The 24,513-nt window shown below is 31.4% G+C and overlaps 2 protein-coding genes across 25 annotated transcripts in view; both read left to right on the top strand.

Moving 5' to 3' along the window:
- Nucleotides 1-4,165: 4,165 nt before the first annotated feature.
- LOC139100502 (fatty acid synthase-like) lies at nucleotides 4,166-12,352 on the top strand. Its single transcript, XM_070653104.1, has 8 exons — nucleotides 4,166-4,723; nucleotides 5,015-5,218; nucleotides 5,543-7,375; nucleotides 7,435-7,832; nucleotides 7,897-10,040; nucleotides 10,109-10,458; nucleotides 10,518-11,583; nucleotides 11,647-12,352. The coding sequence occupies exons 1-8, from the start codon at nucleotides 4,278-4,280 to the stop codon at nucleotides 12,250-12,252; spliced, it is 7,047 nt and encodes a 2,348-aa protein (XP_070509205.1). The 5' UTR covers nucleotides 4,166-4,277; the 3' UTR covers nucleotides 12,253-12,352.
- A 3,064-nt stretch (nucleotides 12,353-15,416) lies between these two features.
- Nucleotides 15,417-24,513, top strand: part of LOC139100601 (uncharacterized) — a 140,975-nt gene continuing 131,878 nt past the window's right edge. Inside the window, exons 1-4 of one of the 24 annotated variants that reach the window (XM_070653268.1) lie at nucleotides 15,417-15,634; nucleotides 15,889-15,928; nucleotides 16,762-17,265; nucleotides 18,360-18,704. The gene's annotated coding sequence lies outside the window, so the exon portion shown is untranslated. Of the gene's footprint in view, nucleotides 16,064-16,511; nucleotides 17,266-18,359; nucleotides 18,705-24,513 lie in introns of those variants that run through there. The other 23 variants (XM_070653266.1, XM_070653262.1, XM_070653261.1 and 20 more) reach the window with 23 other exon arrangements.

Genomic DNA, 24,513 nt, shown 5'->3' with positions numbered 1-24,513 from the left:
ATTTTTATATTTAGTGATTGTTAACTGTGCATTATGGATATATATTGAATATTCACTTCATCCACATAAATCGATTTCTTTAAGGATGCTGAGTGCGTTGAATAAGGTTACTAAAATATTAAATGTGATTGATCGGAACTTGTTGGGGGGTGACAACAATGATTTTACAATTTTCGTGCTTCTTTTTTTATGATGACAAAAAGTTATAAAATAATTCTCATGTGTTAAACTTTCGTAGGTGGGCAAACTCATACAAAAAAGTTTAGAACTACTTTTGCTACATTTTCTTTTCATTCAGATCATGTCATCAAGAATTTTATGTCCATTAATCATGTATGATTTTTATTCTTTTTATATCCTTATATCCTTTGTCACATTTTTTATGGAGCATCGTCTCACTTTTGCCTTTTACGTCATTCAGTTCTTGTTGTGTCTATTCATGTGAGAGAACTATGTTGATGAATTTACTGTATTATAAGGTACAGATCAAGTCACTGTCCTAAAAACATAAACTTCTTTGCGATTTCGACTCAAATGTGTATTTTTGCGATAAAACTTGTTTTTAATGCTTTAGGATTTGAAGCTTAATTTACAAATGTATTTATAAGACGTCAAAAATAAATCAAAATAATCTTTTAAGTAATTAAACGAATTTGTAAAATTGATGATTTTTTAAAATATAATTTAACACATTGAGCGAAACATGATCAACAAAGTACTTGACTTTTGGGCTCACCTGTCAATTGATTTTAGTTTCTGTGTGTGGAAGTTGAAACTAGTTCCAATTTCTTATGTGAGGTGAATGTCAAGTTTGTCTATCCCTCATTTTATGATTGATGTTTCATCCTTTTCTTAACATGTCAAGCTTCTTCAGTTTTAATAATAAAAGAAATTTTGTAGCATCTTGATAAGAATGTAACTTGTAAAAACTTATAATTGTGCATGAATATGAAAACTTTGTCGTTATTTACATGAGATTGTTATGGGATTTAAAAAAAATGACTCATGTGAATTTGGCCACAAATTTCCATAATTCCAATATTACATGCAAGTTTGGATATATCGGCCGATTTTTGGTCGTGTTTAAGATTTGAACTCGCGACTTTTAAAAACAAAAATATTCTTTTCTCCAAACATTTGAGCTAATGTATTAATTTATTATATTAATGGCAATATGACATATATTAACTGCTGATAATTTTTCATGCATTCTTGCATGCGTATAAAAATTTTGTTTATAAAAATATATTTGCTTAAGCCACATGCCACAAATGTCACTAACCTTTAGAGCTAATGAACAAAATGTTTTATTAAAATAAAGTAATGGCGATATGACAAATTTAAACTGCTGATTTGCCGATTATTTATTAAATTAGTATCTAAACAAAATTAGCCGACAAATTTTGTGGCCAAGTTCACATGGGTAATATTTGTAAATGTAATATTCGAGAATTGAACTCGTTATTAAATTAGCAAAAGATAATCTCTGCATGTATGTCCCTGAAATATTTGTAAGTAGTCTAATATTTTGCTTTGATATAGATTATTTAAATTACTAATTATGATTTGTTTTTGACCTAAACAGGTACTTAAGGTAGACAACATAAGTGACTCGCACTGTTTTATTTGTTTATGCGTATTACAGATTTTTGAATTAAATTATCATAAACACCAATGAATTCCTTAATCTCAGCATGATTTGATATTTCAATAGTTGTTTTGTAACACAAAATCTTTTTAATTTATAATCACAATTAAAGGCTGTTAATGAGCAAAAAAGTAGGTAATCCTCTATCACTTTCGTTCTTAATTCCTAGAACCAATAACCTAATTGCGATTTTACATCAAATTTAGCGATTAATTATTCTGACTCTTGCGTACGTCTATTTGAAGTTACTTGCATTAACAGAAAATGCCGAACAAATATTTACTAATTTAAAAGCACAAAGGAGTTAAAATTGTTTTGTTTTTCGTGCGCTATACATACCACTGAGATTTTAACGTTGACGTTTGAACGAAGAGTGGATGGTGAAAGACAAAAATACAGCTGTTTTAGGAATGCTGTACGCGGCATAAATAATATGTGTGAAGAATTATGAAAGAGTAATTTGTGCACATCTAATAAGTAATTGATGGTAATTCTAGCCGAAAACTGTAAACTTTGCTTCCCTACGTCAGTGCTTTCGTCAGATTGACCGCTAAAAATAAATGCTCATTAAAGTTTTTAATTTTAAAAATATTGTTATTATAATTTAGGTCATTTGTCATTCTGTCGTTTCGGTGTTTAAGAATGTCAGGTGCTCAGTTTTTAATTTGGTTTTTGAAATTAATAGCTGCATATAAATCCTAATAAAAGCACTAATAACCATGAAATTAAACGCTTCCTTACTTACTTACTGCATCGGCTGGAGCATTAATGTGCTTATGATTGTCTTAAGACAGCTCTATCCTTGGAAACCTTCTGTTAGCTCGGAATATTTAGGATGTACTTTTCAACAAATCCAATCCAGGAATTCCCCGGTCATACTCGCGATCTCTTGCTATCCACAAAGTTTACAAAAGCTTCCTACCATACTTGATAGGTCATAATTCTAGTATATAAATGTAAACAATATTAATCGTGTTTACGATTTAAGATTTTTGTAAAAGTTTTAATAATGAAATTTCCAATTAAATCCGTTGCTTCCATAAATGACAAATCAATCATAATTAATGTGTGAACATCAATGATGGCTGTCATTACTTGAATAATCACACAAACCTATTTCTTTACAATTTTTTTCATGCATCGATTTATCATAATAAATAGTCAAAAAATGAGAGTCATTGCTGTTTAACAAGTCACTCTAATGTTATGTCTTCTCAAAAAGATCTCCTTTTGTTGGTGCTGTTACTCAATTTTGTGGTTTTTGGAGCATAGCTTTCAGTGTTTTTGTTTTTGCTATGAAGTAATGAATTTAGAAAAAATATATTGAGAAGGTTAAGAATTTGATTTCCGTAATTAAATATCGAAGAATAAACAAAACAAAATATGTCAATCAATACAAAGGGATTAAAATTATTAACGATTGTCTCTTGTTTCCTATTACATAGACCTTAAGCATATTTGAGGGCATTAGATCAGACTTTTCTCGAATTATTAGAAAAATTTATTCCGTGCTGTAGAGTGTGTCTTCAAATGTACTTTAACCTTAAAACAACTTTCAAAATAGCACAGATACACACTACTCATACTGATATGTACGTCATTAAACGGTTTTCTCCAATTTTACTTCGAGTAGCACGTCGAAATAAAAAATATAATAAAAATCATTGTGCAAAAAGCAATTTTAAATTAGAATTTGAGATACTTATCTTGAAAACTTTAGACTTGTTATTGTCATTTGAGAAAGAGTTGAGAATGAATTTTTTGAAAAAAATTAAATGACAATTCACACTCAAGATATGGTAAAGATTAACTAACTTGAACCATAGAACACTGTCTTCCAAACTCTTTTGACACTTACAGACTGGTTTTTGACAAAATTATTCATAAATTAAAAACAACTATGCTTAATCATTTAAAATATAATTCAAAGGATACTTGGTTGACACTGCTATAGATTTAAAGTTGCTGCTTTATTTGATTCTTTGAGTTAGACACTTCTTCATTTAAAATAATCCTTAAGAATGTGTTTTAAAGTTCAACTACTGACAGACGTATTTTGGATTCTAAAATAAGAATTATTAGATAAATTTATTTAAATATATTATTTTAAACACAATTTTAATAAAATGTCCAATTTTTTTAAATTATTTAATATTTAAAATTTTGTTTTGATTTGCGTTTTAAAGTCATTGAACCTAAAATTAGTTACTTTAACATAGAGACGTCATGTTAATAAAAACTCCTAATTAAATGCTCAATTAATTATTTTTTGAGTGATAAAAGTACTCAAAAAATAATAAAAACAATATTTTTTTAATTTCATTTGCCACTTTTTTACTTTTTTGTATTTTTCTCCCAAATCACATTCTCTTTTGAATGCTTTTGGACTCTTGAAAGTTATAAGAAATTTTTTCTTTTTTAACCTCTGCGTCATTAAGAATTGCTGCTTATTTTTGACCACAGTATATAAATGCGGTGCCAATACAAAATCTAATCGCATTCGTTTGCTATAAAGTGATTGAGGAGGTTCTTTTTTGAAGTTCGCGAAAAATAATAATTATTTTATATTGACTAATATTAGTGCTATTAAGTGAATTAAGTGAATAATAATAATAATAAATAAATAATAATGGAGATTAAAATAAACGGTGAAAATATGAACATTGATAATGATGGTGATGCAATTGTTGTGTCGGGTATCTCAGGACGTTTTCCAAATGCAAATAATGTGCATGAATTTGAACATAATTTATATAATAAAATTGACATGTCTGATGAGGATGAAAGTCGTTGGAAGCACTTTCATCCTGAAGTTCCAAAACGTACCGGAAAAATTCGAAATTTGAATAAATTTGATGCATCGTTTTTCTCAATATTAAATAAACATGCAAATTGGATGGATCCACAATGCAGATGCTTATTAGAGCATGCATATGAAGCAATTATTGATGCAGGAATATCGCCTCAATCGTTGGTTGGAAGTCGCACTGGTGTTTTTATTGGGTGCTGCTTCTCAGACTCTCGTGATTCATTTTTCTATAATGTTCCTGCTAAAGAAGGTTATGGAGTTTTTGGGTAAGTTGAAAAACAAGAATTAATGTGAACATGAAGGTTTTGTGCAAAAAAAGTGAATATGTTGTGCTGAATTAGTGATATTAGAGAAATCATTTACAGTCCAACTGTAAGATGAATAAATAATGACACAAAACAATTTTAATTTATGTGAGCTACTTATTAGCTGAAATCTTAATGGGATATTAACCCTGAATTTCGAAAAAAAAGCCATTACTATTTTGACATCATCTTTTAACATTGAAACTAATAAATATGTGTTTTTTTTTTTTTTTTGAATTTTTAATTTAATAGAAACGCCAACTTTTACCTCTCCAACCGCCTTTCATATGCCTTAGGATTAAATGGTCCATCATTTACAGTGGACACTGCATGTTCAAGCTCAGCTTATGCATTGGACTGTGCTTACAAATATATTATGAGCGGTGCTTGTGACGCAGCAATTGTTGGCGGCTCACAATTGGTACTAAATCTGCAAACAACACTTGAGTACTCTAGGTAAGAGCGAGAGACGAAAAAAAACACTAAACCATGATCTATCTCAACATTTTTTTACTTCATACGTTTAGTTTTCATTCATTACTTTTTTTTGTTACTCACACGCTACGTCAATGGTGATGTGCAAAAAATACTATATTTCAATTTTCGGTTAGAGGTATTGAACAAAAAAAAATTGTTTATTTGAGTCATAAATACAATGAACTCAAAAAGACGGAGATTTTTTTTTGTTTACTACAATGTTGAGCGATCGACACGTAATCTAACATTTACGATTTGTTTTGTTCAATTTTATTAATTGGATGTTTTCTTTAAATAATACAGATTACGTATTTTGGCCCCAGACGGAGCGTCTTGTAGTCCATTTGATGAGAATGCAACTGGATTTACTCGTGCTGATACGATTTGTTGTTTATTTTTACAACGTCAGAAAGATTCTAAGCGTGTTTATGCACAGGTTATGTACACAAATTCAAACAATGATGGTTTTAAGAAAGAGGGATCGTCATTTCCAAGTCGTGTGATGCAACAGAAATTGATGGAAGATTTCTTTAGAGATTCAAAGATTGATCCAGGTCTTGTAGATTTTGTTGAAGCACATTCAACTGGTACTCGTCTTGGAGATCCGGAAGAAGTAGCGTCTATTGATGAAGTCTTTTGTAAAACTGTGAAACGTAAGAAGCCGCTCTTAATTGGATCTGTAAAGTCAAATATGGGTCATGCTGAAGCTTCTTCAGGTGTAGCATCAGTTGCCAAAATTTTATTGGCTCTTGAGAAACACGAAATTGCTCCAAATATAAACATTACAAACATGAGAAATGATATTCCTGCTTTTGCTGAAGGTCGAATTCGTGTTGTGACTGAAGTTGAGAAGCTTACTCAACCATTTATCTCAATGAATAGCTTTGGTCTTGGAGGTGCAAATGCTCATGCACTTTTCAAAGGAAATTTGAAAGAGAAAGTAAATCATGGAATCCCTGCAGATAATTTGAATCGTATGGTGTTGTGGTCAGGTAGAACTGAAGAATCCTTGCATTCGATTTTTGATGACATCACCAAACGACCACTTGATGCTGAGTATGTGGCTCTTCTTCAAAATTCACAAATCGTAACAAATCCTGCTAATATTTATCGTGGATATGCAATGTTTCAGCATGATCAACAGACACAGAAAGCTGTGTGCATCTCTCGTGACATTCAACATTTCAATGGAGAAAAGCGACCGATTGTCTTTGTTTACAGTGGAATTGGAAGTCAATGGGCTGAAATGGGAACGGATTTAATGAATATTCCTATTTTTGCTGAGACAATCAACTATTGTCATGATGTTTTAGCTCCAAAAGGAGTTGATTTAAAACACATTATCACATCTCCTGATAAGTCATTATTCAACAATGTTCTCAATTCTTATGTTGGAATCATTTCCATCGAAATCGCTTTAACAAATATTCTCAAAGCTATTGGAATCAAACCTGATTACATCATCGGACATTCAGTTGGTGAAATGGGATGTGCTTATGGAGATGGATGTTGGACGATGCAGGAAACCATTTTGGCAGCTTATGCTCGTGGAATTGCTAGTTATGAATCAAAATTCGTCAATGGAGCAATGGCTGCAGTCGGATTGAATTTTAGAGATGTTGAAAAAACTTTACCAGCAACTATTGATATTGCTTGTCATAATGGAATAGATTCAACTACTATTTCAGGACCAGTAAAAGCAGTTCGAGAGTATGTTGAGAAATTGAAAGAGAAAAATATTTTCGCAAAAGAAGTGGAAAGTTCTGGTATGGCATTGCATAGTCGATACATTAAAGAAATGGGAGTTGATTTATTTAAAAGATTGAGCGAGGTCATCAAAAATCCTAAGAAACGTTCAGAACGATGGATCAGTTCAACATATCCTGAGCATGAATGGTCAACTAATCCTGAGAGTCAATTCTGTTCTGCTGAGTATCACACCAAAAACTTATTGAATCCTGTTCTTTTCGAAGAAGTGACTGATATTGTACCTAAGAATTCCTTAACCATCGAAATTGCTCCACATGGACTTTTGAAATCAATTCTTAAACGCTCAATAAAAGATGGAAATCACATAAGCTTAACACGTCGTGATAATAAAGAAGGCTGTAATTTATTGATGGATTCTTTGGGAAAGTAAGTAGTGAATAAGATCTTTAATTCAATATCAACAATAACATTTCTCTTAATTTCAGGATATTCCAAAACGGGGTTGATATGGATATTCAGAAGCTGTATCCAACAATTCATTTCCCAGTTTCTCGTGGAACTCCTATGATATCTCCCATCTTTAAGTGGAACCATTCTGAAAACTACTTTGTTGGATATTTTGATTCATTCAATCTTTATGATAAAGAGAAGGTTGTTATCAATTTGAATGATAAAGCATTTGAGTTCGTAAAAGGTCACATTATTGATGGAAAAGTACTATTTCCTGGAACAGGATGGTTGTATTTAGTTTGGGTGAATTTTGGAAAAATGATGGGAGTCAAACATACAAATTTGAAGGTTGTTTTTGAGGATGTGAAATTCTTGCGTGCTACTTCTCTCGCAAAAGATCAAGATGTTGCTGTCACCATATCCATTCACAGAGGTAAATTAATTGTGCTTGGTTGAAGTTTTGAAAGTTTATAAGAAATATTCCAATTGATTTATAGGCTCTGGTAGATTTGAGATTTATGAAGGAAGATCAACAATCGCCCATGGTTTTATAAAAGCTGGAGAAAATGTTGAATTGATGAAGATAGATGTGGAAGAAAAGAAAGATGCAGTCATGCTAGCTGAGCCAGATTTCTACAAAGAAATGCGTCTAAGAGGATATTATCATCAGGGTCTATTTAGAGCAATCAAAGAGATTCGTGACGATGGTTTGGAAGGAAAAATCAAATGGAATGACGAATGGGTTACTTTCATGGATTGTCTCATTCAGTTCCAAGTTGTTATGAAAGATACAAGAATGTTGATATTACCTACAAGTGTAAGAAAAATGGTCATTGATCCAGCATTACATTTAAAAACGATTCAAAGCTCTGGAGAGGAAGAGATTCTCTTTGATGCTAAATGTTGTCCATACATCAACGTCATTCAAGCAGGTGGTATTGAAATTCATGGATTTGAGGGAAGTTTAGTAAACAGAAGACGTCCACCATCCGATCCAGTTTTGGAAACATACAAATTCATTCCATACAAAAATACATCAAAAGTATCTAAACGTGATGCAGCAAAGATTTGCGTTCAGATCGCTTTAGAAAATGCTCCAACGAAAAAGTTATCATCTGTTGAAATTGGAGATAAGAGTTCACCACTCAGTGAATACATCTTCAAAGGTCTTGGTGATTTACCTTTAATTACACCTGAAGTAAATTACTTAACATCTGATGATGTTGAATTAGACAATGTTGCAGTTCAAAATCAAGATTTATCTTCATTCAGCAATGTCAATTTAGTGATCAAATCAGATTGCACAAACGATACAGCATTTGTTGAATTAGCCAAATCTGTGTTGCATGAAAATGGATTAATCATATCAAAAGACCAAAGAAAAATCACTAAGGGTATAAATGAGAAATTAACAGTAATAGCAGAGATGGAATTAGATGACGGATATCTTCATGTGATGAAATTTAAGAATTTCATAATTCAAGTGCCAGATTCGATAATAAATGTTTCATCAAATGTTGACGATTGGCTTGAACCATTGAAAGCAGCAATTGCCAAAGGATCTGTTTTGGTTTACTCTCAAGGTAATGAAACATCTGGAATAATTGGTCTCATCAATTGTATTCGTAAAGAACCAAACGGAGAAAAGATTCGTTGTGTATTTATTGATGACAATCAAGCACCAAAGTTTAATCTACAAGATCCATTCTACAAATCACAACTTGATCTAGGACTTGTTATGAATGTGTACAAGAACAATCAATGGGGAAGTTATAGACACCTTGAATTAGTTGAGAACCAAGAAGCCAGGCCAAGATCAGAACATTGCTATGCAAATTGTCTAGTTAAAGGAGATTTATCAACTCTTTCATGGCTTTATGGACCATTGAATGTTCGTAAGGATAAAGAATTTATCAACATTTCATATGCATCTCTCAACTTCCGTGATGTAATGCTTGCAACTGGAAAGATCACTTCTGATGATGTGTTGGACAGAATTCAACAACAGTGTGTCTTTGGATTCGAATTCTCAGGAACAACAAAAGATGGACGTAAAATTATGGGTATGGGACCAACAGGTGCAATGGCTACTCATTATGATGCCAACAATATAATTTTATGGGATGTTCCAAATAATTGGAGTTTGGATGAAGCAGCATCAGTTCCATTGGTTTATTACACAGTTTATCTAGCATTCTTTAGAACCATCCAAATTGAAAAGGGTAAATCAATTTTGATCCATGCTGGTTGTGGAGGTGTTGGCTTAGCAGCCATTCAAGTTGCATTTTCTTATGGATTGGAAGTTTATACAACTGTCGGATCAGAAGAAAAGAAACAATACTTACTGACCAGATTCCCATCATTAAAACCACAAAATATTGGAAACTCAAGAGACACTTCTTTTGAGCAGCTGATTTGTGTACGAACAAAGGGAAAAGGTGTTGATTATGTTCTCAATTCCTTGTCAGCTGATAAACTTCAAGCGTCAATTAGATGTCTTGGAATGAATGGAACATTCCTTGAAATAGGAAAGTTTGATATCATGAACAAAACTAATATTGATATGGGACATTTTGCAAAGAGAATCAACTTTAAGGCAGTCTTCTTTGATGACTTACCTGTTGGATCTGAGGAACTGAAGGTAAAGATTTACAATGACTAATTGGGACTAATTAAATAATTTATTCATTTTGATTTGTTTTTCTCTAGATTGTTCATGATCTCGTGGACGCAGATATCAAAGCTGGAATCGTAAAACCATTGAAAGTAAACGTTTTTGAAGCAGCAGAAATAGAGCAGGCATTTAGATTTATGTGTTCAGGAAAGCATATTGGAAAAGTGTTACTGAAGATGCGCAATCAACCCAATGATGTCGAGTCGTTGCCTATTAAAATGTTACCAAGAGTTTACTGCAATCCAAATGAAACCTCTATCTTGGTTGGTGGTTTAGGTGGTTTTGGACTTGAGCTTGCAGATTGGTTAATCTTGAGAGGATGTAGAAAACTAATTATGAGCTCTGGCCGAGGGATAACAAATGCATATCAAGCATCTAGAATAAAGTAAGGATATTTAACTCCGTTTTGCATGACTTTATTGCTAATTAATTTCTTTTTCACAGACTATGGAAGTCATATGGTGTTGATGTCCGAGTCACAACAGTTGATGTAACTACAAAGAAAGGTTGTGAGCAACTACTTACAGATGCTGTGAAAATTGGACCAGTTGGTGGAATTTTCAATCTTGCTGTAGCTTTGAGAGATGGAATCTTTGATAATCAAACAACTCAAACATTTATTGAATCATTGGCACCAAAGGCTGATGCTACAAAGTACCTCGATGAGTTATCAAGAAAGCTATGTCCATCACTTAAGCATTTTGTGATATTCTCAAGTGTATCATGTGGACGTGGTAATGCAGGCCAAAGTAATTATGGTATGGGAAATTCCATTATGGAAAGAATATGTGAAAAACGACAAATGGCTGGATTACCAGCTAAAGCCATTCAATGGGGTGCAATTGGAGATGTTGGACTTTTAGCTAATTTACAAGAGAACAATATGGATATGGAAATCAGTGGAACCTTACCACAAAGACTTAATTCATGTCTAGAAGTTTTGGATAATCTCTTGACTAACGATGAGCCAATAGTTGCTAGTATGGTTGTAGCCGAGAAACGTTTTGATGATGTTAAGAAGGGAAATATTATTGAAGCTATTATGAATATAATGGCAATTCGTGATAGAAAGCAAATTTCAATGGAGGCAAGCTTATCAAAACTTGGTATGGATTCACTTATGGGAGTTGAAATCCAACAAATTTTAGAACGAGATTACGATATTGGATTAACATCTCAAGAATTAAGATCACTTACTTTAGGTCAACTTGAAAAGCTTGTTAATTCGAAAAATAGTGGAGAGTCTGTTGTTAATGCTCAAGTGCCACTTGGAATTGAGTTGCTATTAAATAACTTTGGAGATGAAAAGCAAAGTTACCAAACAATATTAAAAGTTAATGATGCTCCAATTAGTGATACCAAAATATTAATTATTTCTGGAATTGAAGGAATGAACAACGATTCATTGAAAACTTTAGCTAAGAATCTTAAACATCCTGCATATGTCTTGCAATTTGGAAATTCCTCAAAGGAAGCAACACTTGATGAGATAGTTGAATATGTCAAAAATGTAAGTTAAATTGAATTTAAAGGTGTTATTTTATTTTAATATTTTATTTCTTATTCCTTTCAGGATGTTCTAAATTTGTATTCTAAAAATGAAAAATTCATACTCGTTGGCCACTCATTTGGATCTATGTTAGCTTTGAAGCTTACAAACATATTGGAGTCGAAAGGAAAATGTGGAAAAGTTATATTAGTCGATGGTTCTCCAAAGTTTGTCGGTGAAGTTACCAATCAAATATTTCCTACAGATAAAAAAACTGATGAACATATCCAAGGATATGTATTATCTAGCTGTGTTAAAATTTTGTTCCCAGAATCTACTCAAGAAATCACAAAGAAAATATTTTCGCAATCAGACTTTAATGCTCGTTTCGAAGCATTCTTAGAAATTGCTGCTACACGCAATGAATACAGCATAGATTATGGAAGACGGATGATTGAAGGGCTAATGAAACGAATTAAAATTATTTTAAATGCTAGTGATATAAAGTTTTCAGTGATAAAGAAATCACCAGTTACATTAGTTAAAGCTTCAGAATCATCATTAAGCGGTATTGCTGAAGACTATGATCTTAAACAGTTCATTGAAGGCGAGATGAAAATTGATATTGTTAACGGTAATCATGTTACAGTGCTTACCAGCTCGGATCTTTTTAACATAATAAATTCATAAACTGCTTAGATTAATAAGAAAGGATGTATAAAATAGTATTAAGTTGGAAGAATAAAGTATAAAGTACAATTTATAAAAAACCATAAAATTTAAAAACAAATAGCATTGTGTGGATCTAAATTACAAACAAATCCCTACGTCTACAAGGATCAATATCAGAGTCACCTCGCTTCCATACTTGCATCTTTTCTAAGAACATGATAACTCTCAAACAGTTTAAAACAAGAAATCACCACAGAAAAAAAAATATTTATGATAAAGCATCATTTTACATCCAATATTAATACAAGATGAACGATGACGGGTAGGATGATGAAGAAGAAGTGAAAGCGAGATAGAAAGTAAATAATAAATTTCTTCTTTACATCATAAATTCAATTTTTCCTCATTTTATATATTTTTTTATATATTTCCTTTCTTCATCTCTTTAAGTTACTGTAGTATAAGCTAAGTTCAACAGAAATGGAAGAGGAAAGAAGGATTTTTTTTTTATCTCATTTAAGACTCTTTTAAATCACATTTATGGACATTGCTTATGCTCTTGGATTAATTTTTCTGAGTCAATGTTGGGAGAATGTTTGATTTATAAGAAGCTTTTCACACTTATTGAGGAAATAGAGTGCATTTGAAACTGGAGCGAAGCCAGATGAGATGGCTGGATACTCCTCCAATATACTTTATTTACTTAACCTAAAAACAGTTCCATTATCCAAGTTTAAATTTATTAATTTACAATTTGGCTCTACATCGGATATAAGAATACAATCTAGCTTTATTTAATACTTTCCTAATGGCCAACACAAAGCATATCAGTTTTTCAACACAAAATTTCGTGAACGGACAAGAAAAAAATCAAATTGAAAACCCAAGAAACGCATGTTTCTGTCATAAAAATGCTATAACAAGCATAAACCTTCGAATGCTACTTCCAACTTCGTTGTGAGAAAAAAAGAAAAGAATCGAAAAGTTTATCTCGTCCGATAGTCTCGTTAACACAATTTTCATAGCAATTTATGTAAGTTAAATATAATATTTGTAGCATATTAATTTGCCCTACTTCTGGATATTAATTTTTGTCTTATCCGTGAAAAATCTCTGTGTATATTCTGGAGAGTAAAGTCCTATTTTAGTAACATTAAGGAGGCAAAAAAAAGTTCATGTTATTTAACTTAATATTCATGCTGCGTTTTTGCTGTTTGTTTATTTTTTTCCTTTCCGTTTATTTCAAGCTTTCTTTTTTGTGTATACTTATTTCCTTGGCAAATTTCGTGTGTATAAGAATTAATATTAATATAAATATTAATATTTTTTGTGTCTCTTCCTGCTTGTACACACCATTGCGGCAATGTTCCACTTCAATTTTGTTGTTTTTGTTAGCTAATGTCGACTTCCATTTATGCGAAATCTTCCTCATAAGCATGTTTTTACTAAGCAGAGATGTACACACACAACTTTTTCTTCTTTTGCATCAGTAACAACAATCTCCTTTAATTAAAGTTGAAAGAACAGGGCACGAATGAGAAGAAAAAAAAATTATTAATGTTACCAAATGGTCGTTTCAATGTCTTTCAACATAGCTGAGTGTACGAACGAAGAGAGAGCAATTGAGTGAGCTTTTCATTCCTGCGGAAGACGAGAGAAAATAAGTAGAAAAGACACTATAGACTAATGGATTTTTTATAGGCTAGAAGAATGTTTATAGTAATATTTGTGTCATAATTCCGTAATGATATTTTAAGGGAAAATTAAGTTCTATGATGTAGATATGGAAATATTCTAGAATAGGTTATATTACCACAAATATTGTTGAACCATAGACAACAGAGCTCCTATTTTTAGCACGTTTAGTTACTTCATTATTCTATCATATCTTTCTGACAATCTATTTCTAGTGATCTGTCCATAATAACATCAGAAATGCTACATTTTGTCAGAATCAAACATGACTTATTGATCGTAATATTTAACATTGAATGAAAGCTACGAGAAATGTTTGTATTTTATTTATGCTAGACAGGCAGAAAAAGTAAATGACTCGAAGGCAATCATTCTGCATTCCTACGATAATCCTCGTTCTTTAATGTCAAGATTTTTATTAATTTCTATTATTGCACACTTGTGAAAATGTTACAACACATTCGGCATAAGGAATGAATGTGCTACTAAGGAAGTAACGCCCTTTGAATTTGATAAATTTTAGAGAAGAAGAAGAGGAATGGGTAGGAATTAGGTCTAGTTATGGTAACTGATAGAGCGCTTTAAATTGTAATGGAGCTGATGATTAGTGGTTTATCATCTTTTGGAATGAGGTAAACCAAGGGTCTTCTAAAGCTCAAAATATGAACATCATTAGGATTAAGCGCTATAAACAAGTCAAGCAGAATTATCCTAAAATTTAAAAACTAACCTAAAATCTCGAAATCTGAAACACCAAGAACTCTTGGAAGGAAGCACTTGATATAATTGGCATCAGCCAGCTTTAGGTGCCATCCTAGAGGACCATGGTTCACAATTGATCTGTACGGTCAGCAAAGCAAGTAACCTCAAATTTTCTTACCTTTAACGATCAAAACTCAATAAAGATGCTTCAATCAGCACCCTAACTTCAAGTAATAAATTGACTAAATAGCATAAAACCCAAACAATCCCCATTTTCCATTCAAAGAAAGAGGCGCACGCAAAACGAAGAGAAAATAAATTTATTTTCATTATTTACTGTTGCTGGATTTGAAATATTGCAGCCTATTATTCTATACTTATAATTTTCTTACCCAACTATCCATCCAATGGAACTCATTAAGGGGCATATTTTCATTTTCAACAATGAGCCATTCTCATGCATGTGTGTATTAAGGTTGAAAGAATATATAAAGCTACTAATTAATTAATGTTTATTAATTCAATCGCTTCACTTTATATTTCATCGCTTTAATAACCATTTGACCATTTCAATATTTTTTTGTTCCTTTAATCTAAACAAAATAACATGGGAAAATTTCCATAAAATGAGAGCAACTTCCAAGCACATTTTCCAATTGTGGGCCATGAGTTGACTGAAAAGCAGTATGAATTGTCTCCGTGAGAGAGAAAACAGACCTTACTCAATGTGAAACTCTCACCGAATGCATGCACATTTTTTTATCCTCGTTGTGAGTTCATTTCGAAACCTATATGAATCAGTCACAGATTAAATTTTGGTCCAGTAATAATTTGGATCTCGATAAGTAGAGTCGCTTAGTCGGAACGGTTGAGAAAATAACTAAATAAATAATTTGAACGGATGCAATTGAATGTACGGGAATTAGATAAAATATTAAATAATTATTGAAAATGTAAAGGAACTGAATATTGTTGAATCAAGTGACGAAGGTCAATGCCAAAGGTTAATATTTCCAATTTTTATGGTGAATCTTAAGTGAAAAAAAATCGAAAATCGAGGAAATAAAAATAAATGAATTTCTAAAAAATTAAAGAAGCAAAAAGAGCTTAACTGTGTCAAAGTGCGGTGTCGTTTCCAAAAGCGGAATAAAAAGCCAAACAAAACAAAACAAAAAAAAAAGCCAGAAGAGAAAATTTTTATTTTTATTTCATTCGTGCCCTTTTCGAATATCAACTTTGACTTTTTTTCCCTTTTAGTGTGTTATGTGACATTTCTCCTACTTCATGTATCCTACCCGTATAGTTTTCATGCCATGAGACTTGAATGAAAAAGGGGTGACGAGAAGAAAAGAAAGAAAAGTTTCTTGTTTATGATAATTTTATTTCATTTTATTGATGATAAGCTCTGCCGCTTGACTTTATTTTGTATGCGGTAATAAATGCTGAATATTTTGACATTAATGCTGCTTATAATTATTAAGACTTGTGAGATATTTTTTTGTGCGCTATTTTTGATGTGATAAGATTTAATTGGGGTGACAGATTGAGAAGATGTTGAAATTGATATTTTAAAGAGCTTTTAAAATGCTTGCTTTTGTGGATCTGGAATGGTCATCTACTTGATTTTTAAGAGGAATTATCCATTTTTGACACTATAATTGAGTGTGATTTGGTACCAAAATTTGACAAATGTTCATTGTTTTAAAAAAAATCTATCAAATGAGCATATTTGGTCAAATTATGATGCAATAGAAGGCACACTAGTTTTCCACGGCACTCAGCATGCCCGTCATTGATCTAAAAGACCAAATAACCCATAACCATTAACCCTTAATTTTGCAACAAATCCCAATCAAAGCAATCTGTCAGAAATTTTCCATAAAAAATGCGCTTTAGGCACCAAAAAAGTACCCCATCTCTTTCCATAGACACATAACTTATCTTTTCTAATAATGAAAGGATTTATGTAGATTATTTTACCAAATAAAGAATTATTTTCGTGTTCTGGACAGCTGAAAAAAAGTAACAGTGGAAAATAATTGGACAGAAAATTATTTTTTTTCTTCTCGTCCTGAGCCTTTTTATATTGGGCAATAAAGCATTAGACGATCGTAAACATTTCCTTAACAGTGACGGGTGATTTTTTTTTTCGTCTCCCGCATACGATATAAACTTAAAGACGAAAGTAAGAAGACACGCGTAAGTCATAAAAAACAAGAAAAATTGTTACTTTAGCCAATGAAAATAAAAGGAATATCCTAAATTGTGGTGATAAGTTACGCTCATTAAAGGGACAAAAACAAAAAAAATTATCAATTCACAAAAAAAAACATAATAAAAAAAGTTATAAAGATATTAAACAGTGTTAAGTGCTTATTCTTATGAGATACTTCGTCACACAAAAACAGCAACATCCTTCAATTCATTAAAGGAGGTCAGATTAAAGTAAAATTTTTGCTACTGCTGTAGACTTATTTTTTGTGCATTTATATCGTAAGAGATTTGCTGTACAGCACGAGGCGAAAGGCGGAAAGAACAATATTTAGATAGAATTTTTTTTCCTTCTCTCTATTTCTTTCGGAAACGGAACTGAGAAGAACGAATAAAAAAAACTTTTTCCTCTGTTTTGCTAGCGTAATTTTGAAAGGATTCTGTTCAAAAAAGGGGGTTTTTGTGGATAGTTTAGCTGGATGTCTGGGTGATTTTTAAAAGGATTTTAATGAATTTATTCATCAAAGGATGAAGATTAAACTATGAAATGGGAAGCTCTTTAGATAATTTATTATAAAGATGTTAGATATCTTGTTTGTCTTTATATAAAATGTAGCTGCTCTAATATTAAATATTGTTGATTTTTTTGAATATTTTTAATTAATTTGATGTAATTAAACATTCTTGAGTTTCCTGTTTTTAATCATTTGATTTGATCATGAACAATATCTATCCCGAGGAACAAAAATGAAGAAAGCCAATTCACAGTGCTTTTGAGACTCATATAAAGCTCTTTTATTAACACCAAATGGAAGTTATCTCAGTGTGGCATCCTTATGATTGCCAAGTTTAGGCTGATTTCTATTAATATTGGAATCTAAATTTTGTAGCCATATGGATGCAACACGGAGATGGCTTCTATTTGGTGTTAATAAATGAGCTTTGTGCAGCCTTAAAAGCTTCATGGTGATGTTTTCCTCATATTTGGGTCGATCGAGTATCCAGCGACACACAGTTTCATACTTCAGCCACCTTGATGTAGATTTTCAATGAATTTAAATAGTGAATAATAAATCATGTTTATCAATCCTAGTATGCCATGATTTTTTCCATAAATATTTTAATTTGTAAATTTTCCAAGTTTGCGCAAACAATTAATCAAACAATAAAAACCAAAAAGTAAAAGGTAACATCATTCAGCTACCACTTAAAGCCATATCCTAAACATTAAAACTAATTTGGAGAAAAAATTAAATTTCGAATTTTCCATAACAGACAATGAGCCCTAACATGCAAGCATTTGGTCACTGAATATCTTACGGTATCTAGTGAGCATGTTCATTGAGTGTATATTTGTATGTAAGGGTATTATACTCAACTGTATAAGCGTTCTCAATTTTGTGATCATGCTTATGAGCATGGTTCTTGTCTTTTCAAATTTCATTCAAAAAAATGCGTCATAAAACCCTTTTTTTTTGACAGAATCACTAAGTCCAAACTTTTTTCTTCATCTCCAGAAAAATAAAAGATTTTTATCGAAAAAAAAGAGAAATTTTCTTCATCTTGCCGCCTAAACTAAAAGCAACACGAGCAATACTTTTTTTGTGTGCTTTTAGTGAAAACAGTGAAATAATTATTTCTTGTAAAAGTAAACTCTGGGCTTCTGTTCGTCTGTAATCATCAACTCATTAGCAACGGGAGTGCTTCCTAATTATCAAAAAAATAACGAACGAGAAAATCGTGATAGGAAAAAAAAGTGTAAAAAGGCAATAACATCATTCTCACCATCTTCATAACAATATTCGTTGTCGATGAAAGGATTATAAGAAAAGCATTCAAAACGTGGTCGGAAGTTAAGAGAAGTAAGTACACATAATATTAGTTATATATTTTGTTGTTGTTGTTGGCTCCTCGAGTAGCTATTTGACTGGTGATAAGAGTGCCTCATTATCGAGACTACTAACAAGCTCAAATACTCGAGAGCTTAGATGATTTTTTTCGCCAACGAGAAGATGAAAAAATTGCCCAATTAGGCTTATTACCTTTCTGAAATTGGGCATAGCATGAGCGTGTATATTTTTATTATTATTGATATAAAAAAGTTATTCTTTCTTTTTTTGTGGGTGGGCATCGAGATTATTTGTTCGAGTGAATTGAATGGGAAGGAAGGAAAAATCAATAAAATATCAAATTCACATTCTTAAGTATATCTTTTCTCTCGGTGGTTTCGGTGAGCTTTTATATACAATGAGAAGTGTTTCGGCATTTTCAAAGGATATTAGGAAGGATTGAGAAGTTAGGTTGCGGCTCATTGAATGATATAATTCGATATGACGTGAATTTTCAGTTAAAAATTTGAATTTCAAATTTCCGTTACAATTTGAATTTTAAATTTCCGTTGAAAATTTGAATTTTAAATTTCCGTTGAAAATTTGGAATTCTATTTCAAATAAATCTGTAACAACCAAGCTGCTTTAAAAATTATTTTCCCATAAACTCCCATATAAATCTTTACGACCATCACAAACAGTCCCTTTAAATCCTTTTCCTAGAACATTGCAAATTGAAAACTCCAAAAAATATTAAACGAAAATAAAGTTGAATTTTTTATGGTTTTGCTTCTAACAAACGATAGCTACATTAAATGTATTAAGGTATCCAATCATAACATAATGTTGAAAAAAAGAGACATTCTCAAAAATTTATGTGACCGTAAGTCAGAGGATATAAACTGAAATTTAATGAGGCATCAACGAGTTAAAATTTATTATTTTTCGAGAAGACGGAAATGATTGAAAAAAGAACAAAAAAATTTCATTTTATTATTTTGTTGATGGCTGACGGGTTTTAACTATTTTATTAAGGCTGTGCCTTTATTTAATTTGACGTGGAATGAAAGGATTACTCAATGACATAAAAAATGAAAGGAGCTGTTTTATGAAATTATTTATTTATACTGTGCCTTCTTTTGAATTGTGAAAAAAAGTCTGACACTAACAGGGTTCATTCGGATGAGAGGTTGGGGAGCTAGGAATTAATAATTTCTTTAACTGCGCATTATGTGGTGAATGAATTTCATGAACGGCGCATTATGTGATGAGTGGATTTCTTAAACGGCGCATTATGTGGAAAATTAATTTTTTTATAGAGCAAAAGCCCTAATCGGTTGTCTAAAAGAGTTACAATCCGGCTATACATGAACCAGATCTTTTAATTTAATGATGATAAGCAGAAATCCACAATATTTTTAAAGGTAAATTTCTTTACAAATTGTTGCAGTAGTACAAGTAAAAATTCCATTTAAATAATCTAAAGCATGCCTACAGCCCACAACATGCAAAAAATTGAAATATTTTCTAAACAAGAATTTCATGAGAATTTTCTGCAAGGGTTATTACGGTCTAAAATATCTCAAAGATCTAAATAAAAGGAATCTTATGTACAGAAAAGCTTAACAATTTTTTTTTTGATGAATTTGAAAGATTTTAAAGAAAACGAAAACTTATACATTAAATTTTCATCATCAATACCCTTTTGGAAAGTATTATGAAGGAACAAATTTATTGGAAAAATCAGTCACTGTGGCATAGAATAAGTTATATTATTAATTACAGTCGAGTTATTCTATCCTTCAGGATTTTAATTTTAACTGATATAATTATCACTTTATTATAAGCTTGATGGAGTTGCTGTCATTAATATTTGATAAATTGAGTAAATATTGGCTGTTAAGCAGAAGGGAAAGAAAAAAATCAATAAATTAAGTAAATAAGGATTGTTGTGAAAAATTTATTAAAATAATAGAACATGTACCTCTATTAAAAATTTCTTACCTGCTACCTTTCGCCACTCACCACTCAACCATCGTGAATAACGAGCTCATTTTAATTGTGTGTGAGATGAGAATGTTCCTCATTTAATTTTATTTTATTTTTTGTTCCTTTACATCTCTTTCCATCCTCATCGTGAAAAACAATAAATTACCGATGATAGCGATGAGCAACATTAAAAAATATCCCCCACAAGGGATCAAGTGCGTGTGCTTATATTTATTTTATATATGAATGAATGAATAAAAAAAGAAAGAGAGGCAGGCATGCAAGCGTAACGTAATTTTCCCAGTCAAAGCATGAAACAACCATGTTAATTTATGAGCGAGATTGGTTGATGAAACTGAAACTGTCAAAATTATGTTGTGTCTCTATAAACTAACTAAAGCTCGTGCACGAGAATGAAAATTGCGTGAAGTGGATGGGAAATACAGTAAAAAAATGGTTTTTCGCATGGGATAATCACTTAATCACCTAAATCTTAATCTTTTCGTTATAATGGACTAGAATTGTTAGCTGTAGCAAGGGTTGGGGGAGGTGATTTGTTGAACTTGAATGAATTTATATCCATGCAAAAGGTTGTTAACTTCAGTTGGAAATTCCCATCAACCACATTCTTGATAGATTTACTGCTTTCACTCATAATAACATATTTATAAATCATTTGTGACATTATTATGTAATGAACGAGATTGGGTAATGAAAGGAATAGAAATAATAATGGGAAATGAATGAATTATATGCTCAAGCATTTCTTTTTCTTTTCTTGTACCTTTAAGTCGACTAATTTCAAACATTTCAATGTGGAATGTTCAACAGAATTAATTCTATGTTAATCAGATATTTACTTGAAAGCTTGAAATGATTAATGAATTTTAATCATATGTTACTTTTGTCTTTTAATAAATTTGTGCCTGAAATATGAATAAATTTACCTTCGTAGACTAACTTTCAAGTCAAATATTTACCTAAGCTTAATGTAGTCAATAAATGGGATTGGAATGGGGATTTGTTTTACTGTTGAATGAATTTTATGAAGGAAAGGAAAGTTTTAAATTAAGAATAATTTAATTTGTGGCAATTCAGGTTCAATAAACTCGTTTTATTGAATTTAATTGATTTTTGGTTAAAAAAACACGTGGTTTTAGTCACTTTTTTAAAATTTTTTATGCGATTTCCAACTTTTGAGCATTTTAGTTATATTTTTCATAATCTTGCCAACTTTTTGATTCGAAATACAATTGAATATTCCAATTCCAATCACTTAACATCAATTTAAACTAATTTCAAAACTCGAAGTGAGAAAAAATGTCCGCCATTTTGAAAAAAATTAAATTTCTTCAAAAATGTTCAGCTTTAAGAATCTACAGCAAGAGCTTTCACAACAAAGTTTCCAGTGACTCAATAAAAATTTCATTTCCCACTGACTGTGACACGATAAACAAAGCCTTTGTTACTCATTATTTTAATATTAATTAATAAGAGTCTGACGAGAGAGAAAGAGAGAAAAAAAAGTCGCGGAAGTTTGTAAGGAATTATTTTTTAATAATATGCTGCTTATCATTAATTATTCTTCATTTCGATCCATCCTTTGCTTCTTTCTCCCATGAGCCATTATCATTTTTATCATTAAATGTTTAATTTTTCAATGAAGTTAATCTTTTAGATTAAAGGTTCTCGGTTTAGTCATTAAAGTTTATTTTTTCTATCTGAAATTTATACTGACAATGAGTGTCATGATGAATGAGAGTAAAAAAAATTGATGGATTTTCATAGATCCTATGCTAATGAATCACATTATGGGGCGATTATGGAAGAAATAAATCGATAATAGACTGGGCTATGCCATTACTGCTGGTTTCATAGATCAAATTTTCATGTCATTAGGGGTTGTTTGGATGTTGTGTGATGTATGGGATAGATTGTATAGCAAAAGTGGCAGGCATACTCAAATAACATCAATTTAACGTGACATAACCTCAAAACTGCCCCAAATGTTGTTTTTTGCGATGGAATAAAGATGCAGAGGAGAATTTAGATGATTGATTTTTTGTAAGGGATGTATACAGCACAACCTTGAACTCAATTTTGAAAGAACCCTAATAAAGTAACGAAGGCAACATATTATTAAAAGTTATAACAAGACTTCTTCGTGTCAAGTACTTTAACTTCTCTTCCATAATTAATAAATTAAATCTCACACAAAACTGAGCAACAATTGAACTTTTTCCTTACCATGCGCTCGAAATTTTTGCTTCTCCTTTTTCATAAATATTCTCGAAAACTTTTCTTTTGCTCCTCGCCTCATCTCATCTTACTGTGATTATACTGAGGGAATAAATGGCAAGGAAAATGAGTAAAAAATAGGTGGGCATGAGGAAAAAAAACCTTAATTAAATCTCAATGAGAAAACTTTTCAATTCATAAAGTTCCACAAACAGTTTTCATCTCCCATATTATGAATGTAGCCCCAAAAAAAGGAAGATGTGCTTGCATGGGTGAAAGGCAAAAAAAAAAATTGAGTTTTGATTTTTATTGAGAAATTTTCCATTTAAATGAACATGAGAAAAATATGAACACACCATAATTACTGATTCAATTATGATTAATGTTAATTGCTGATGTGAGGGATTGTTGATTACTATTTTTTTGCCTCTTGACTTTACGCCTTTTCCTTTTCGGATGTTCTCGTGTGAATGTAGATATACAAATGGAAAAAGCCCTAAACTTTTTCTCTTATTTTTCCCTTCATCATCATGACTTTGAGTCATTTCCATTTCGTATGGCAATATCCAGTGAAAGTAATGTTTAATGCTGCGTGTAATAAGGGTTTCATCATTCTCTTTTCCTCGTCATATAACAATATTTATATTTTATCTATAGATTTTTCTTTTGCCATACATCTAAATTGCAAAGTCAATGTACACATGCGAAAAATCGGAGATATTCTCATGAGAATGGGAGAGTAAACAAATAAATAATTCCCATTTTTTTCTTTTTCGATAATATTTACATACCGTAAAGGTACATACACATTTGATCAGAAAAAAAATATGAATATGATCAATATTTATTTGAATAAATGATTTTTTTTTGTTGGATGTTGGAATCACTTTTGAATAATTCAATGAAAATTATTCCAAGATATATCACACATCTCAACAATTTTGACAATTTTCTTGACATTGTGAGAATATTTTATGTGTCTTAAGTGCTAATCAGCATACAATTTGAAATTTTGATTTCTAGAGACTGAATGGATAGCTTTGTTTTTGGGGATTGTTTGAGTATTTGTAAGGAGCTTTGCATTGGATATGAGATCAGATGAAAGAGCTATGGTTTTGAGATTTCTGTCGTTTTGACTGTTTATGTTCGAGCTTTGACTTTAAATATCAATGACTTGTCAGATCCCGCTTCCATCGGTCGGTTGCTCGATTACAAGAGTGTCGTACTTCAGCATTAAATCCGTCATTTCTACCCCAAAGAATAATTCATTTCAAAATCATTGCTGGAGTAAAGCAGCAGTGGCGTAATGGTTAGAGCGACGACCAACTCAGTTTGTGTGTTCGCGACACTCAAATTGTGGCTAGTTACATTGTATCGCGATTCCTTGAACCATAGAACTGTGCAGAGTTACAATGTAATATTCTTATAATTATTCCTGATAATTTTCAAATTCATCACACTGTAAACTAAGTGACATCTCGACATTCTTTAAATTTTGTATGTCAACTTAAAGCTACATCGATTTATCAATAATCGTTTGCCATTCTAAAATGTTACATCATTCAAAAAAAGAAAAAAAAAAAACTTCATCAACAGCATCATCCATGATTTAAGC

This window comes from Chironomus tepperi, unplaced genomic scaffold (assembly GCF_022539635.2).
Source record: "Chironomus tepperi strain 1889 unplaced genomic scaffold, CSIRO-AGI_Ctep_v1 contig_67, whole genome shotgun sequence".
NCBI lineage: Eukaryota > Metazoa > Arthropoda > Insecta > Diptera > Chironomidae > Chironomus > Chironomus tepperi.
The sequence above is the reverse complement of the archived record's forward strand: the minus strand, read 5'-3'. Positions and strand labels throughout refer to the sequence as shown.

Excerpts from the sequence above, each read along its gene's own strand:
- LOC139100502 (XM_070653104.1), top strand. The coding sequence starts at position 4,278 with ATGGAGATTAAAATAAACGGTGAAAATATGAACATTGATAATGATGGT. Across the intron at positions 7,833-7,896 it reads CACCATATCCATTCACAGAG|GCTCTGGTAGATTTGAGATT; the intron begins GTAAATTAATTG and ends ATTGATTTATAG. Across the intron at positions 10,459-10,517 it reads TATCAAGCATCTAGAATAAA|ACTATGGAAGTCATATGGTG; the intron begins GTAAGGATATTT and ends TCTTTTTCACAG.